Below are 17931 nucleotides of genomic sequence, written 5' to 3'. Positions count from 1 at the left end.
CCCCCCCCCCCCCCCCCCCCCTACGTAAGAAGTACTTAACAATACACCCCTCACACACACAGCTACGTCCGTATACGCAATTGAATCCTAAAACAATAATCAGCGTCTGCTACGATTCTCTTCACTGCGCATGTCTCGGAATCTTCCGACTTCCGATACTGAAGCCACTTGATCGCTACGTTGTGTTGGTTCGTCGGTTTAGTACACAGAACGGTATGAGTTTGCGGAGCGGTGTTAGAAAAAGTCACAAAAGATATTTACGAACATGGTCGGCCTACTCTTCCACGTGCTGTATTTGCTGGGCAAGTGCATATACGATAGATATCGCGTCGGAAAAACGAGACTCCTGCCCGATGTCGCGTACGAAGAGGAATTGTTCAGGTACGACTACGATGCGCTCGACGATGATTCCGAATTGGAAAATACGTTGTGGTGGACACACGGGACAATAGGCAACTTTTATCCACCGGCATACATACAAAGATACTGTGCGGTGATGAATGTGCTCAACGAATACAAAGGAAAATTGTGGAAGGTATCGATATCTTGTATGCTTATAATAATGTAAATTTAACATATGTGTTATTATAACAACACTACTCGCAATCAGTGTAGAGTTAGTATTGTGAAGTATTTGAGTAAGTTCTTGTTGTCAGCCGCCTGTTTTGCGTAAAAATCACCAGATAGAGTATTGTACCTTTAAATATCTTGTTTATTTGAAATATATTGACATATTGTTTAAAAATATAAAATTATGTTAATTCCCATAACCTTTTACATTTATGATTGTATTTTTAAATTTTTTTCACAGATTGTTGATTATGGTTGCGGCGAGCTAGGTTTATTGTTGTACTTGAAAGCGATACCTGAAGTGGAGCAGATACTTTGTGTAGATGTGAATAGGGAAGTGCTAGAAAGATACAAAGAAAGAGGAGCACCGTTAACCACAGAATTGTTGTCCTCTCGAGAAAGGAACCTTACAATAGAGATTTGTGAAGGCAGTGTAACAGACAATGACGTAAAATTGAAGAATACAAACGTTGTAATTTGCATTGAATTGTATGTTCTTATATTGCATGAACATTATTATAAAAGTTATTTGTATGTATCTGTTAATCTAGAAAAATATTTTTTAATTGTAGGATTGAACATTTATATCCAGATACATTAATCGATCTTCCTTTTAATATTTTTGGCTATATTAAACCAGAAGTAGCAATAATAACAACACCAAATGTGGAATATAATGTAGTATTTCCACATTTATCAGGCTACAGACATCCAGATCATAAGTTTGAATGGACAAGGGAACAATTTCAAGACTGGTAAGTAATTGTGTAAAGCTTGAAAATTTATTTTTTATCATTACTTTGTTAACAGGGCACAAAATATTGTGGTAAGGTATCCATATTATAAAGTGACATTTCACGGAATTTGTAATGGACCTGAAGGCACTGAAGAATTAGGCGCATTAACACAGATGGCAGTGTTTCATCGAATTTCACCAAGAAAAGATTCGATACTAGAAATTCTAATGCCAGATGAATATATTCAGTTAAAAGGTCAACACTCATTATTTAATACAGTTGCTACGTATAAATACTCTACAGGACATGACATTCGTTCAGACGAACAAAAAGTACTGGATGAAGCGACATATTATATCAATTATTTATCCTATGATATAAATGATGAAGACGAACGCAGAGTCTATGAAATATACTTGGACCGTATATTAAGCTTTATGACTAAGTACACCATCTCAACAGAAACACTGAGGTCGATTCTAACAGATGCAGGCTGGAGCGTTGTAGATCGAGAAGATGGACCAGCAGTACTTAATCCTTCCGTGGATTCTTATGATGAAATATCTAGCGATGATATGAATATGGAGGATGACTGGGATAATGAATATGACGATTCTGAAGATCCTGATTCTACAAATGTGGGGAACATATGGGATTATGCAACTGGACCACCCATAAATGAGACAGCTATAGACGAAAATGAAAGAAATTCATCTGAGCAAAATCCACATATTGAAGGTTGGCATGAAGAACCTAGTATTACAAATGAGGAAAATAGATGGGATTATGTAACTAATCCATCCATAAATGAGACATCTGCAGATACAAATGAAGAATATCCATCTGAACAAAATCCGCATATTCAGAATTTGCATGACAGTCCCAATTTTACAGATGAGGACAGATGGGATTATGAATCCGGCATAAATGAAACACCTGCGTACATAGATGAGGAATATTTATCTACCCGAAATCTTGATACTGAAAATTGGTTTGAAGAACGTAATTTTATAGATTTAATGAACAGACGGGATAGTGACTCTAATGATTCATATATAAATCAAGTATCGGATGCAAATGAATATTCATCTGCGCAAAATCCTCATATTGAAAATTGGCATGAGGAACCCAGTATTATTATTCCCGAAAATTGCTCTATTAACCAAGAGAACACTTATTTATTTGATGGCGAAAATGATTTAGTGGAAGAATCTCAACCGTTAAAAGAGCCATATGCGACTGATGACGATATCAAACAATCAGGAATTAGAAATGTAGAATCTTTAGTATACACTGAACGAGAATTACCAAGTAATTCGATTACTCTAACTTTAAATGAAGTAGAAGCTCAACTAACTGCTTCTAATATGTCCGCAGCAGCACTCAACAACAGTTTGACATTAAAAACTTCAGACAATGATGTTACAGTAGAATCAGCTTTATTACAAAATGATCAGATAAATCTAAGAACTATGGAAGGAGTTGCTTCAATGTCGAATTTTCAATCACATATGTCTGTTTCACGTTCATCAACGTCACTAAGAACACTTTACTTCAGTTCTGAGATGAATAACTCTTTGCAAGATTTTAGTACATGTTATCAAAATGAATCGTCAATCAACGATCAATGTCTATTGAACAGTACTTTTCATCAATCTGAAATGGCAACTGAAGCAGTTATGAATACAGAAGATTCTATTGCAAAAGATATACCTTGTTTTACAGAAAGTCTTCCAAAGAAAAATACACAGGACGAAATAAATTTTTTGTTACATACTCCAGATAAAAATCAAATTTATGAAGATAACGATATGACAAATGTTATGTCATCAGATGTTTATAGTTTTAATAATAAACCAAAATATACAAGTTCACCTCATACAAAAATGTCCACTACTCATATTGTTAGCAAAAGTTTAAAATACAGAGAACTAATACCTGCAATGAATAGCAGTGTTTTGGACACACCAGAAGAAATTAAGGAAATTGTATCAGATATTATTGATAGTATTTTATTAAAATCTAGTCAGGAGTCTAATAGTAGTATTACAGAAACAATTAAACCATATGCCACTTCTTCGAGTAGTAATTTTACAAATACTTCCAGACACGACATAGGCTCTTCTGCTAGTAATAGCACACAGCAAAATTTGTGTTTAGAAAATAAAGAATTTAGTGATGTTGATAATTCCATCTCTACGGAATTAATACAAGGTACTAATAAAGAATTTACGGAAAATAGTATCAATCATGAATCTAACATTGTGAATGATATACAAAATGCAGATACATCCCACGTCTCGTCATTAGGTAATGAGAGTATTAATCATAAAGATAAGAGTGTATATTGTACATTAGCAGAAACAGATCTGACAAAAGCACACTTAGAAAATGTGATTAGTGACCTTGCACAGTTAAGCATAAAGAAAAAAGGTTTAAATCCGCCTAGACAGTTATTAAGTTCCAAGTCACAGAGTATTAGCAAATACTCTTCATCTGATTGTGCCAAAGAAATTAATGTTTTAAGAAATGATAAGTTTGTACCTTGTAAAAGTAGTGAAGATGCAAGTAATGTTTTAACGTCAGCACTTAAAAATGAAGAGAATGTTAATACAAGTAAAGATGTATTAAATGCTGCTGGAGTGAATAATGTTGAAGTTAAATCATTTTCTCCACTTGAAACACCTCCGAACAGTTGGTCTCCCGAGATCATGGATTCTGGTTATCCAAATTCTGTTTCCGCGCAAGATATAACACCAGAATACGAGTTACCTAGCATAGCTCAGGATTATATACCAGATTCCGAATCGCCAAGTATTGCGGAAGCGCCAAGACTTGGTGTCTTGGAACCGATTGAAGTGGAAAACGGTGATTTAGCAAATAACAACAGAGATGATGAAGGTAATAATATGATGGCTGTGGATGCTAATGATATTGAAAATTTACAACCATTAATTGACGTACTCGAAAACGATCTGGAGAACGAAAACGATATTTACGTAATGCAAAACGGTTTTCCTATATGGTTATTGAGGATATTGGATATGGCAAATCCGCTTGATTTTGATATGCAAGCTCGACAAAATCTGAGAATTCCTGACGAGGCTGCAGGTAACTATCTTTCTATCTTCTTTATACTGTCTGCATATTTTAAAGATAATGTACTTATAATATTTTTATATTTCCAGACGATGTTAATTATGTAGGTCAGGATGAAGGTTTTGATAGCAGTTCTTCAGAGAGTGAGAGTGATGTAGCTTACAATGAAATGGAAAATGATAATGGACATGGTAAATAAAAAGATTTGTTTTAAAGAGAAAAAGAAAGAAAAGAGGAAGTAAAACATGAGCGTGACACAATTGCAGCATTAAAGTACTATCTTACATATCATTCTTCGATGCTCCTGACAAGTTTGCAGTGTAGGCTTGAAAAGTAAATATCTTAGAAAATATTTTTGCTTGCGTTTCAGACATAAAGGGTATTCCAAATCATGGATAATATATTTTTTGTTTATTAAAATCAAACTAATAAATAACTACCTCTTTCTATAGATTTTAACGTAATATTTTATTAAATATTTCAAGCCTATGCAATATTTTATGTAATAAAATATCTAGGACTACATTCCACACACACACAAAATGTCTTCTCCGAGGAAAATTTTATTCGATATAATATAGTATATGTTACATACGCTATATATTTCGAATAAAATTTTCCTCGGAAAGGACGTTTTGGAATGTAGCCAAAATCAATTTTAGATACCTATTAAATAGATCAATTATGTTCATTAAGTATAACATTTGTTTTTATTGTGTGTATTGAATGTATTTTCTATGATATTCTCTTTCTCTCATTTGAATAACTGCAAGAATTTTTCATTCCTGTATTATAAACGTATATTAAAATCAATATGAGCTTTTCTCTATTATTATGAATATGAAATATTCTTGTTATTATTCAAATTATTACGTTGTCTCAATCTTAACATGTTATACATACGCGTATATAATATATGTACATGTATGTATGTTTTTGTATGTGTACATGGATACATACACGCGCGAGTACGCATACACGCATGTATACATAATATGTAAAAGTACATACGTGTACATAATATATATTCACATATCGATTTGTATAGGTGCATATGTATATGTGTATATACATATATTATATATACATACACATACATATGTACGTACATGTACGTACATATATGTATATATATATATATACGTATACGTATATTTTCTTATATTTTATGGATTTTTTTTCAATAGTTTGTTAAATATCTCTAATATACTATTTCAGTCCTTGATGTGATTTATGAAAATTTATCAATATGTTAAGTTTTGATAGAGTGTAACGTATATCTATGTGATATCTGGTAGATCAATAGCGGACGTGATAACTAATATTAAATTAATTTTTGTAATTGTTTGATAATTTCGTTAAAATTTCCTATCTAAGACTGAAACTGCATAGTTAAGTTCGCAATGATGCAAAAACTTTGGACAAATAAAATCGATATAAAATTTGAACAAATGTAATGTTCTCAATATATTTTATCCTAATACAGGTAAACATGTACACATTATATGGCATAAAAGTTACGAGCTTCTTAATATTAAATATTTTACATTGAAACGTGATATCTTTCTTTATTTCAGTGGAATGAAATTACAGGGTATACAATGGTTTATACGTAGTTAGCCTAAGACTTTACATGATTCTGTTAGTTAGACGATTTTGACTGTTGTGTTTTTAGTATTTACAGAAATAAAGTCTTCCATTTTTCAATACAAGCGGTTATTCGCTAGAGTGTAAGTCAAAGTGACCATAAACTTTGCTCGAAATCGTGTACATATTACTCGTTAATAACTTTACTAAATTTAGTTTAATAAAAAAAAAATAAAAATAAAAAAAATACAATAAAAAACAAGCGTTGACTGTTTCAGTAAATTTCATAATATGACTTAATGGCACAAATATGCTTTAATTTTACACATATGCAATTTTAATATTTTTTTGCATAAGATTGTAATTTCTTTTAATTCTTTCTTGTGTTTAAGTCTGTATAAATAAATATATCACACTTATATATAAGTAAATGGCACGACTTACGAAGCTAAGTTTGATAGTCAAGAATGTGCTATAGGTGTATAGCAAATTTATTGTGGAAACATCTTATAATACTAGACAAAATTACACATCAATGGAATTGCATTTTTAAGTAGTGCCTTAATACCACAATCTATGGCTTTTAGTAACGTTCGTCTTACTACAAATTTTATCAAAACAAAGTGCAAATTATAACTAAACAGTATTATAAATATCTTGCAACTACCGTGTAATTTACATGTGTATCTATTCTGCTACATTTTTACGATTAATATCCCATGATTAAATAGGAAATTAAAGTATACGTTTCGCGTGTTTATCAGTGTGACAAAAGTATATATAAAACTAAAATAGTGAAAGTTTTTAATATCAAACTTAACGTATAGAATTAGTAGAATTATCGGAATATTGTGTCAGTAGAACACTGTCAAGACTATATATACGTATGTAACTATCAATTACGTCAGTTGAATTGAAGTCATTGCAGAATATAGTGGACTTAATAATAAAGATACATGGAAGAAAACGCATTCGCACTATTTTGGAATGTTATATTAATTCAAATAAAATTAAATAATAGAAAATCAATTAATAGAAAAGTAAATAAAACAATTATTTCTGTTATGTAAATTCTGATTTTCGTAATCACACATCATTTGTTCATTAGAATTGTCATGACTATTGTTACTCGAAAATTACTGTATGTATAGATAAAAGTCTCTATAGCATTTTCTCCCTTTCATGCTTAGACTAGTTTCATACAAAACGTGGCATATGTACTTACTTTTATTTTCTACTATTGTAAATAATTTATCGTGTTTACGTACGTAATGTGATTCTTTTTCGGTTGTTCTTCGTTAGTAACTCGCGTGGTGTTGTGTAAATTTTTATATCAAGTACAACATTTACATATATTGATATACGTCAAATGAAAGAAAGAAAAAAAGAATAAACGTAAAAAATAATGTTACTATAAGCGTTTATACGCGTGTCGAAAAAAAGAAAAAAAATCACAAAAACAAATCTTATTTTTAAAACGTAACAAAATTTATAACAATGATTTTCAATATAATATCAGCTGTTATGTAAATGGGGCTACCTGATCAAAAGCATTTGATACGCAATTCAATTGGGGAGTGTGACAAAAAATATATCAAGTTAACAAATAACAGTACATTAAATAACTACGAACATACATCATGTTCACATATTCGTGCCCGGCGCATGACTCCAAGATGTACGTATTCTTCTCCTAATGGCATTTTGTCTGCATAGCGAAAACATGAAAATAATATGATTTAATATCGAATATTAGACTATCGTTATTCGCAAGCATACACAGGAAGGGCATTAAAAGTCATATCACGGAAGTAGTATTGCACAAATAGTCGCTTCATAATCGCATGGATATAAAAGATTCTTTCATATCGTGCGACAATGGTCGCGTTCAGCAGACTCTATTGGATAATCTAGAAGAATACACCAAGCAGCGAGTGCTCACAGATCCGCTCCACAACAGTTGAGTTTGCTGAACGCGATTATTGTGTCTTCCATCTTATTCTTTGCTTTAAAAAATATTTGATGGTTGACATATATATTTTACTCGTTGACAGATATTTTATTCATCAATGAATGTCTTATATTCATATCCATGCAACTATGTAGCAACTGCTTTACGTAATATATTTCATTCTATTTTCATATTCATTTCACTGTAGATGTGCTATTTTTTAGGAGGTATTGTACTTTGTACTTACTGCATCACACAACTTCCTTGAGATTATCGCGCGTTTCACGGCCACGAGAATGTATTAGATGGTGCAGATCACCTCCAGGTGCACTGTCGCGTCTCAGATCTCTTAGCGCGGTTGGAGCCATTGCTTCTCTCTTGTTTGCCGCTTCCTTTATACTGGACAAGGTTTTGCTGAGCCATGGCCAACTATTTCGCGCGGCTTGCAGCTCTGAAGCGGTGGCGTGCAACTCATGTGTCAGATACTGTCAAATGATTTGCGTTAGAATTCAAAGATACAAAGTATCAACTATGCAAAACGTATCCTTGTCACCCACCTGATTCCGGCATTCGGCCTCGACATGCGCTAATTTCGTCTGCGCTAATTCTAGCTCCAACTCACGCACTCTTTCCTGCACCCTATGAAGCATAGGATCTATTCGATTCTCCAAAGGATGTGCGATATCCGCCAATATGTTTGATGAGTCCATTATACATGTCCTACATTTTTCGCATTTCGAAACCTTTGCCTGAAATATATTGTTATCAGAGTCTGTGCTTGATAAACCGTTAACGCTATCAAAATTAAACCAGAGATTACACACCCGTAACTCGCTCAATGTTGTTTTCGCAGCGTTGTAATCGTCCTCCAAACGCTGGCAGATCTGGAACGTGTAAATATTTTTGCAGCTATCTGTAATACTTAAACTCAAATGTACAATATAATATCCTGTAAATACCTGCTTGTATTCGGCTATAATGACATTGCTTCTGCGGCTTTCGGCGTCTGCCCGAGCTACCTCACGCTGTAACATCTCCTTAATTTGCAGCAATTCTGCCTCCAATCTTTGCTTTTCTTCTTCATTTCTGGCCACTGTACCGCGTAATTGCTCCACTTCGTTACTGTATTCATCAGCATTTTCCTGTGCCTCTACATGAGGAATAAACAATTCTCATTTAGGCAAGTTTAAGATTTTAATGTATTAGACAATTAGATTATGTTTATTACGTCGGAGTTTTGTTTTATGTTTACTCTCTCTCGTATAAATTTACAGCTATAAATTCCTAAAATTCACCCCAAATGCATAGTTGTATACAATGTTATTACAAAAGTTATTATAAATAGTTATAAAAATATTTTTTTAGAAATGCACTTTTATTTTTTTGCATAAGTTATATTTTTTGCTAAAAAATTTCATGTATTTTATCAGTCATGTTTGATATTGCTACATGTATCACAAATGTTTTATTTTGAATTGCACACGTTTCTTCTAAAGAAATTCGGCAACAAGGAATAATTTCTGAGCATTGCACCCTTAAATATTACATAAACACACTTCTCACTCTTACTCTTCATTAGTTCTTTCGTTGCCTGGCTCATATTTACGCCACCGATACGTTAAAAACAGATGGTCCGAACGTAACTGACAGATATCGCGTTAACATGAACGGCTGACTTTGCTATATACTACAGGAATGTACTATGGCCAAATTTAAACCGCTGATATAGCTGATATTGGATATCTTTATCTTGCTATATCTCAAGTGACAATGTTGATAGCCGAAATTTCCACGTACACTTTGCAACCTTGTTATATCTTGGAACATTGTAATAAAAACATAAACTTGACTGATAAAATATATTTATAAGGATGCCTTTATCATTCCTTGCACATATCCAATTATTGCAAATTGTGATTTCTTGTGATAATAATTGATACACACTATACTATCATATTGTTAATTGTGTCAGCTCCAAATTTAAATATAAAAGACATTTCAGTATATACATAGTGAAAGCTATCTGATGATTAGTCAGCCTATAGTCATTGCTTATCAGCCTATGTTATTGCTTATCAGCTTACGCATACTTCAACGACCTGTGGCATATATAGGATTAATTCAGACAATAGCTTTATAAAAATATTTCTATTTATCATTCCCACACACAGATATAATTTCTAGATCAGATAAAATTTTCTTTATATTATAAATATTATATATATACATGTATATATATATATATATATATATATATCTAATTATATCTTATTATTTTTATTCTTTTTGTTAATTATAATCTAGCATTGTGGTATTTATAGATACTTCCCAGTAAAGACACAATCAGACACTGTGTAATGATGAATCGTCTCATCCTTATTCAACGTAAGCAAACAACAAGGATATAATGATTTACTTTATTACATTGTGTCTATGTCCTTGTTGGAAAGCACCTTATATTGCGACACTACACTACTTCTATAGACATATAAGAGAAGTAATTAGTACCATACAGACAAGTGCTGACAATTTTGTTTGATGCGCCATGCATACCCAATATAGCAAGAAAACAAAAATGTGAAGGTGGGAGGTGCAGATGTTTACTAGATATTTATTAGGAATAGGATATTTCGGATAAAATAGGTAATTCACAAAACTAAAAGTACTCTGAGATGATTTATTTTTCACTAAGCAATAATAAATAATGTATAAATAAAAAGCAATACAAGAGGTCGTAGACACAAGCGCTACAGCCAATAAGCATGGATTCTAATAACAAACATAATAACAGTTTTTCCAATAATGTGATATCGTAAAAAAATAAATAATACTTTACAAAATTAAACTTACAATAAAGGTTTGATAACATGACATCTCTCCATCTAATGACATTAATGTACTATATGTTCACAGCACACACATATGTAGCCATTGTAATACAATAGCACAGGAAGAATAGTTCTACAATTTTCGACATGAGTATTTTGTATTACAGAAGTTATATTTGATCAATTGCTCATCAGTTATTATTCAATCAGTAGAATAAAAAAATAATATACAATTAAATATTTTTATATATATAATATCCTTACAAGTTTTTTTTAATGTCCAAATTTTATTCTTTACTCATACGTATTTAAATAAATTCCATAATTGCAACAAATTTAACTTTTAGAATAAAAAAATATTAATCGACCATAATAATAAATCTATTAATCTGTCTGTTATTTCTAAATCTTTACACACTTTACAAAATTACCATTAATATCATTCATAATTATTCATTGTATATATTTATTAATATATAATATTTTCATTAATAATCAATCATTAATAATTATTGAATAATACAATCAAGAAATATTATATTAAACTGCAAGCTATTTGCAACAAATAAATGGAAGCAAACAGATTTACATGTGTGAAAAATAAAATTATTTGCATATAGCATAAATTAAGATTACTAAAATAATTTTTATATTGAGAAATTAGATAAGTGCTTTTCACACATTAGTCCTATTATCTACTAACAATTTGGAAATATTCTGCTTGCTTTTTTTAAAACTTAAACAAATTTTTCATACTTTAACAATAATCGAGATGTATTTTCGCCAAGTAGTGCACTACTCAATTTAAAAAAAAAAAAAAATAACCAGGCAAATAAAACCACCACCTGACTAAAATAATTTACAAATTTCACACACACATTTTATATTTAATTTTGTAAACTATTTAAATGCTGCTATATAGAGAGAGCTATAAAGTTTTTATAAAATTTTTACTAATACGTTTGTTAACTTAAACAACTATACATTAACATATTTCTTTATGAGACTAGAAACATTATTTTATACTTTAATTAAAAGCGTATCAAGTTTTATCTCGTGTGTGTTTTGCCGAATTTACATGTAACTACGTTAAATATGCACGTGCACGCAATGTCCTACGCATAATTAGATGTATTTTATATTTAATATAATTAATATATATATATATATATATATATATATGTATTATAATATATTCAATTTTTTTTTTAAATAAATTTAATTTACTATCATATTATTAAAATATATAGCACAATATTTCTTCTATATATTTTAATTTAATTATATTTCATTTTAAATTAAAAAAGATCTTTTCTAAGAATTACAACAAGAAAATTTCCACATATATTTACGTTCCATGGCACAACCTAAAAACTCGTTGCATTTTATATGTAGTTATGTTAGTAATAATTCTTGCCATGCAAGAATCTTTGACTCTTTGATTTTAAATGTAATATGTACGAATGTTTTTATATGTGCCTAAAACTTATACCAACATTGACAACAAATTCACAATCAATAGGTAATGATTGCTGAATTATACATAAAATGTACATGCATGTACAACACGATATATAGTGTTTCCTAATGAATTGATGGAATGTTGTGTTTAAAGATGAACAGGGAAGTATGCAGTTCAAACATAGAATATAAAATTACCTTTCAACGTCATAAATTCTGCCTCATATTTCTTCAGTTTCTTTAAAGTCACTGAACAAGCTAACTTCATAACATAGCGTGCAACTTCTTCGTTTCGGCAACGTTTTGGTAAGTGCACCCGGAAGTATTTCAATATGCTCTCAAAATCTAATTGTAATAACTCTTTTTTACAAAGCTGAAAAATAAAATTACTTTTTTTAGCATACACGTTATTTATGAAATAAATGTAAGAAAAATATCAATTAAATCAACAAAATAATTATATAATTCGTTCATATATATATCTTATGAACTTTTTAAATTGCTTCTAATAGCCTACCATCAACAAAGCGAGGGCGACTTGGAATAACGTGTCGAGTCCTTGTAAAAGAAATACGTCCAAGATATGAAAGACAAGATATAATGGAAATCTAGCAGTAAATAGAGTTAGAAACCATTGTGCGGCGAACATGTGCGTTTCTACACCGCGATCACAGAAATGCTTATAAAGTTCCGGTAATTGATCCTAGAAGCAAAATGTAGAGAGTGTAGCTTCGTGCATAACTCATTGTAATATAAATGTCATATCAAATTATTATACATATAGATTGATCATGACTTACTTCTATTAAACGATTTAGTTGGTAAAACCGCATGTAAAGGTTGTCAAATCTATCCTTGTATAAATCTCGAAGACCATAGTCGTACATTAATTTAACCAGAACACAGAATGCTTGTTCTTCGGGCATCTAAAAGAAATACCAGTCCATTCGTTTTTGTCGATAAACACTTTACAAAAAGTTACAAAATATATCATTTGTAAAGAACTCAACTGCCACTTCAACAAAATCAAATTTCTATAAAACTATTTAGTAACTACTTACATGGAGTAACAGACTAGCAACTAAGAAACTGAGGCCCTGACAATACCCAACTTCTTCATCGTGAACAGCATATGCTTTACTTATTCTGTATAAAGAGTCTTGCCCTAAACCACCTGTTTCTTTAAAGAAGTCATGGGCTGGAAATGTTCTATTAATATCCCTTAAAATTACGCTCTCACAGCTGCTTTCCTGTATATTTATTATCAAAATTCATGTTATATCTCTCAGAAAAGATCATTAATCATTTTTTATTATATAAAATTATACAAAATACTTACTTTCGTAATTAACATTCTATATTTGTCCATCATCTCTTGTGAATTGTCACAGTTACTCAAACGTTGCCAAACTTCACCACGTAAAGCTTCAGGAATTCCTTGTTTTGTTAGTTTTATAAGAAGTTTTGGACGTTGCTCGTTAACTTGCCAACTATCTAAAACTTCAGCCCAACTAGCCAGTTCATCTGCCGAGCAATCCTTCGAGACTTCGCCTGTACCACTTAACATAGGTTCATCCCCATCTATACGTAGAAATCGAAACGTTAGTAAATATATTTTGTATTATTAAATTAATGAGACAATTCTTTTCCATGTTGAATTTATTACCTGAATCTATTTCTTCTTTAGGTGTAAGTGTGTCAATACTAGTTAAAGAAGGCGATCTAATTAAAGACGCCAGATTCAGAGCAAGATTTAATCTGTTTCTATCTAATTCACCAGATGTTTCTATACTTTGTACTTCATAATGTATCTCCGTACCATCTCCAGAAATTACCTATTATAAAAAAATTAATATAGAAATGAAAAATAACATAAATATAACAAACTAATAAATACATTTATTACTCACCTCTTTTGAGTTAAGATAAAATTGTTGCACAAGATTCCTTTTATTAAAATACCAAAATCTCTCGTTTTGCGGAAATACTTTAACTGATGTTTCTATCACAAATCTTACTGGCTCTCGAATATCTCTAATAACCAGATCGACGGCTATAGTCATGAAAGTTTTACCCTCTCTGGGAGTTTCTATATTAAGTGTCTCCAAAGCGGGATCCGCAGGATCCCAACGTCCACAAATATTATAACACTGTTTGTCTTGCATTATTGGTCCAGTATTAACTTGCTGCAAAATTGTTGTAATATTGCGAACATCTGAGCTGATTATAGACATAAAATTAACTTGCTGGTGTGAATCTCGTTTTACCATCTCGAGTAGTCGCATATCACTGTGTTTAACATTTCGCCCAGGACTAACAAGAACTCCGAAACATCTCTCGACTTCAAGCGTAATGCCACCTTCTTTACTAGAGACTTGCTGGATACTCAAACAAACTTGTTTTGCCACATTGCTTCGTAATTTGAAACAATTTCTATCCTTAGGGACTGTACTAAAACCACCTTTTCCATCCTCTTCTTTTATTTCCATAGTGACTTCAAAAATAAATACTCTAGAATTAACTTTTTCACCAGCACTGAAACCATTAAAGTCACTGCCTGTTAAAGAACTTGTCATTGAACGTGGTATTCTATGGAATGCTTTTGAAAAACAGGCTGATACTTGTCCGACCTATATAAAATAATTATAAATTAAGATGTACATTATTTTATACATATTAATATTATATATATGTATATATACATGTATTAAAAAATGGCAATAAAATATATTTATCTCTCGTAATTTAATATATGTGCTTTTAAATGCTTTAATATCAACAACAACATATTTTATATACTAAAATAAAGTTATAATGAATTATGAAATCAAGAAAGTATTTACAGAATATAACTAGAATTATAATTTTTATTTGCATATATATAATTAGTGTAAAACGTACCGCTTCTGGTATATCACAGCGGAAAACATGACATTGATAAATGGCAGATTCTAAAGTATCACCGTGTGACCATGTAAAAGCAAAACATGCTGCACATGAACCAGTACTCTCACCACGTGCATAAAACAGAATACGTTGCACTTCATAACGTGCAATAGCTTGTTGTGTTGCTGCATCATATAAACTAAAAAAATTACGATACATATTATATAATTATATAATATATATTATATATATATACAGATAACCTATTTGTGCACCCACTAAATTTAGACTGGATTACTCACATAACTGAACCTTGAGAACTGTTCGGTACCGAGACAGAAACTCTTATTCCTAAAGTCAAGGATTGCTCTGCATTTAATATACTCATATTACGTTGGATTTCACATTCTGATTTTGGTGCATTTATAGCAGCTGCTCCCAGATATGTAACACCATTGAAAATAGTGCATTCTTGTTGAACGTGCGACAATGTGTTTAATTCTAGACCACACAAACATACTTTTAGATCTTAAGTCTGTCACATTTTGTATTGTTCATTCTTGTTTACAATTATGTCAGTAACTTACCTTCCTCAACATAATCTTCTGGCTTCATAATATCTTGCTTCTCCGATGAAACAACACAACTAACATCATAGAATTTACTGTGGCCTACTTTCTTCGTCTTCTCTTGATTTTGTTGGCTGGCACTCGTCACTTTGAATTCACTTCCTTCCATTTTCGAGTCCTCTGTCAAAATCTGCAGTTGTCACACAAAGTGGATATAAACACGTTATTTATGGCAGGCCTATCCAAAAGTACTTAGCTTGTGGGTTAAATGCTTCTCTCTCTGCATTATTGAGTGAGATAGAAAAAAAAACAAAAAGAATAAGTAGGCAGACCTCTACTCAGTGACATCTAGGATTAAGAAGCTGACTGTTCTCTAGTGTTTATTCCTTTTTGTTTTCTATCTGTCTCACTCAACAAGATGATAGAGAGAAGAGAGTATTTAATTCAAAAGTTATATTTTGAACAGGCTTGATCAATAGCATTCATCTATCATGGATATAGATTAATGCTTATCTAGATTAAGGAAACGATAAGGCTAATAAAAATGTACAGACCTCACGGAGATTATTTTGCAGATCTTCCAAATTACCGTTATTGGCAATTTTTAACATAGGTGGTTCTAAGAGGACTTGCTGCTGCTTGCTAGTACCTTTTTCATTCACAAATTCATATTCATCGCTTGTCGCCACTGATTCCATGGACTTTACACTCATACTATCCTCCATAACTAGGTCTGCAACATTGATATTCAAAGAACGCCAAATTTTACAATTAGCAACAATCTTTAAAAGCATGCAGCAGCTCCTTTAAGATCTCATACGTATATTATAATCCTGTTTTTTTTTAATGTTCACACAAAATTTTGTATATATCTTCAATAAATAAATAAAATATAATTTCAATGTATTTGAAATATAAGTTTCAATTAGAAACTTATTTATCTCAAATTATCTATATAAAGCACGTATTTATATCAAATTCATCTATACAAAAGACAACCTTATATCCTTGAAAAGATCCCATGCAGTATTTACAAACATCATTCTAGAACAGTGACAGTGAACACGTACAAGCCTACAACTTGCTCTCAAGAACACAAGTGATTGTGCGTTCCCAGCGTAGCCTAGTGTTATCTCTAACCCGGTATCCCTGGAAACGTCCTCCAGGCGACACGGCTGATACCAAGGGAGAAATCTTCTCCTGCTGCCCCAGTCTAGACTTTCAGCCGCGTCACCCTCGTGCTCTGTCGACGCGGCCCATTAAAACGAAACAGTCCGTTCGTTCGTAATCAAACCCAAAGGAAGCCAACGGAGCGCGTGCCAGGTTCGCGTCGACGGCATTACCGTTGTGCGGTAAGCAACGCATCCGTCCGTGATCTCTCTTTTTCTATCTCTCTTTTTCTCTCTCTCTCTCTCGTTCGTGATTTTCCTGATGTATTATTTCAGATGATGACAGATCATACGTATCCGCCCTAATCGCCGAGCTTATCCAGAGACGAAACGGCAACTCCTGGAATCCGTTCTCGAACAATCCGCGACGCAAGAGACCAAGATGATCGCCTTCCGCGGCGTGAATCCTCCTCCCCTTCGTTCCCGGCGTGGATCTTCGTGACCTTCGACTCGACACCGTCGGTTGCCTGCGACTCCTTGCTTCGTCTCACGTCTCTTCGGCGCGCGTCGCCGCGCCTCGCTTCGCCGATACAATCCGTACGCGTCTTCCCCGCGACGTGACGGACATTTACATGGCTCCCCCGTAGCGAGCGGCGCGCCTGACAGAAACGACGACGACGACGACGACAGTGGAGTCAGCCATTCGCGAATACCCACGGCCCAGAAGTCTCTGGTCTCTGGCTCTGGTAGGGATCGCTACTGATACTCCGAAACCGCGACTACCGCGAGGAGCATGTCGATACCTTTCCTCTCGATATAACGGCGAATACTTTGCAGAGAAATAGATAGATCGGAATACTCGACAGCGAGAGCTACTATGTTCCGATAGATTGCATTTCAAAGTATTGCGATTTTGAGTCTTTTTTGGTATCGATACTCGCAAACGAATGTAGGGCGTATCGAATAAGGCACGTATGTATGTACGTATGTACATAGCCCTTTTTCATTTGTTGATTGAATAGGGGTTCCGCGAAGAGATTCCTTTTTTTCTCAAACAGATTAAGCAGAAAGTAGGTTATAAGTCAGTCTCAAGCTTTCTTTGTTCTTACAATGGCAAAACACTTTTACATTTTC

General features: G+C 32.5%; 2 protein-coding genes across 3 annotated transcripts; one reads left to right on the top strand and one right to left on the bottom strand.

Annotated features, from left to right (window-relative positions):
* The first annotated feature begins 84 nt into the window (after nucleotides 1-84).
* On the top strand, nucleotides 85-4794 carry Hen1 (Hen1 methyltransferase). Its single transcript, XM_018517305.1, has 5 exons — nucleotides 85-535; nucleotides 812-1059; nucleotides 1143-1325; nucleotides 1381-4418; nucleotides 4496-4794. Exons 1-5 carry the CDS (start codon nucleotides 266-268, stop codon nucleotides 4603-4605), a joined length of 3849 nt encoding a protein of 1282 aa, XP_018372807.1. The 5' UTR covers nucleotides 85-265; the 3' UTR covers nucleotides 4606-4794.
* A 2707-nt stretch (nucleotides 4795-7501) lies between these two features.
* GAPcenA (GTPase activating protein and centrosome-associated) lies at nucleotides 7502-17141 on the bottom strand. 2 transcript variants are annotated; one of them, XM_018517256.1, is made up of 18 exons: nucleotides 16759-17141; nucleotides 16243-16421; nucleotides 15707-15878; nucleotides 15422-15620; nucleotides 15135-15318; nucleotides 14501-14863; nucleotides 14144-14419; nucleotides 13900-14068; nucleotides 13573-13814; nucleotides 13295-13483; nucleotides 13034-13159; nucleotides 12751-12936; nucleotides 12432-12606; nucleotides 8904-9094; nucleotides 8769-8828; nucleotides 8502-8693; nucleotides 8192-8429; nucleotides 7502-7701 (listed from the first exon to the last, which is right to left on the bottom strand). In XM_018517256.1, exons 2-17 carry the CDS (start codon nucleotides 16411-16413, stop codon nucleotides 8196-8198), a joined length of 3129 nt encoding a protein of 1042 aa, XP_018372758.1. In that variant the 5' UTR covers nucleotides 16414-16421; nucleotides 16759-17141; the 3' UTR covers nucleotides 7502-7701; nucleotides 8192-8195. The 2 variants fall into 2 exon arrangements, with proteins under 2 accessions (XP_018372758.1, XP_018372757.1); XM_018517255.1 differs by having other exon boundaries at nucleotides 14144-14863.
* Between the last annotated feature and the right edge of the window lie 790 nt (nucleotides 17142-17931).

This window comes from Trachymyrmex cornetzi, unplaced genomic scaffold (genome assembly GCF_001594075.2).
Source record: "Trachymyrmex cornetzi isolate Tcor2-1 unplaced genomic scaffold, Tcor1.1 scaffold67, whole genome shotgun sequence".
Lineage (NCBI taxonomy): Eukaryota > Metazoa > Arthropoda > Insecta > Hymenoptera > Formicidae > Trachymyrmex > Trachymyrmex cornetzi.
This window is presented reverse-complemented; position numbering and strand designations above follow the sequence as displayed.

Excerpts from the sequence above, each read along its gene's own strand:
- GAPcenA (XM_018517255.1), bottom strand. The coding sequence starts at position 16,413 with ATGGAGGATAGTATGAGTGTAAAGTCCATGGAATCAGTGGCGACAAGC. Across the intron at positions 15,621-15,706 it reads AGAAGATTATGTTGAGGAAG|AATTAAACACATTGTCGCAC; the intron begins GTAAGTTACTGA and ends TGTGTGGTCTAG. Across the intron at positions 14,069-14,143 it reads TTTATCTTAACTCAAAAGAG|GTAATTTCTGGAGATGGTAC; the intron begins GTGAGTAATAAA and ends TTTTTATAATAG.
- Hen1 (XM_018517305.1), top strand. The coding sequence starts at position 266 with ATGGTCGGCCTACTCTTCCACGTGCTGTATTTGCTGGGCAAGTGCATA. Across the intron at positions 1,060-1,142 it reads GTTGTAATTTGCATTGAATT|GATTGAACATTTATATCCAG; the intron begins GTATGTTCTTAT and ends TTTTAATTGTAG. Across the intron at positions 4,419-4,495 it reads AATTCCTGACGAGGCTGCAG|ACGATGTTAATTATGTAGGT; the intron begins GTAACTATCTTT and ends TTATATTTCCAG.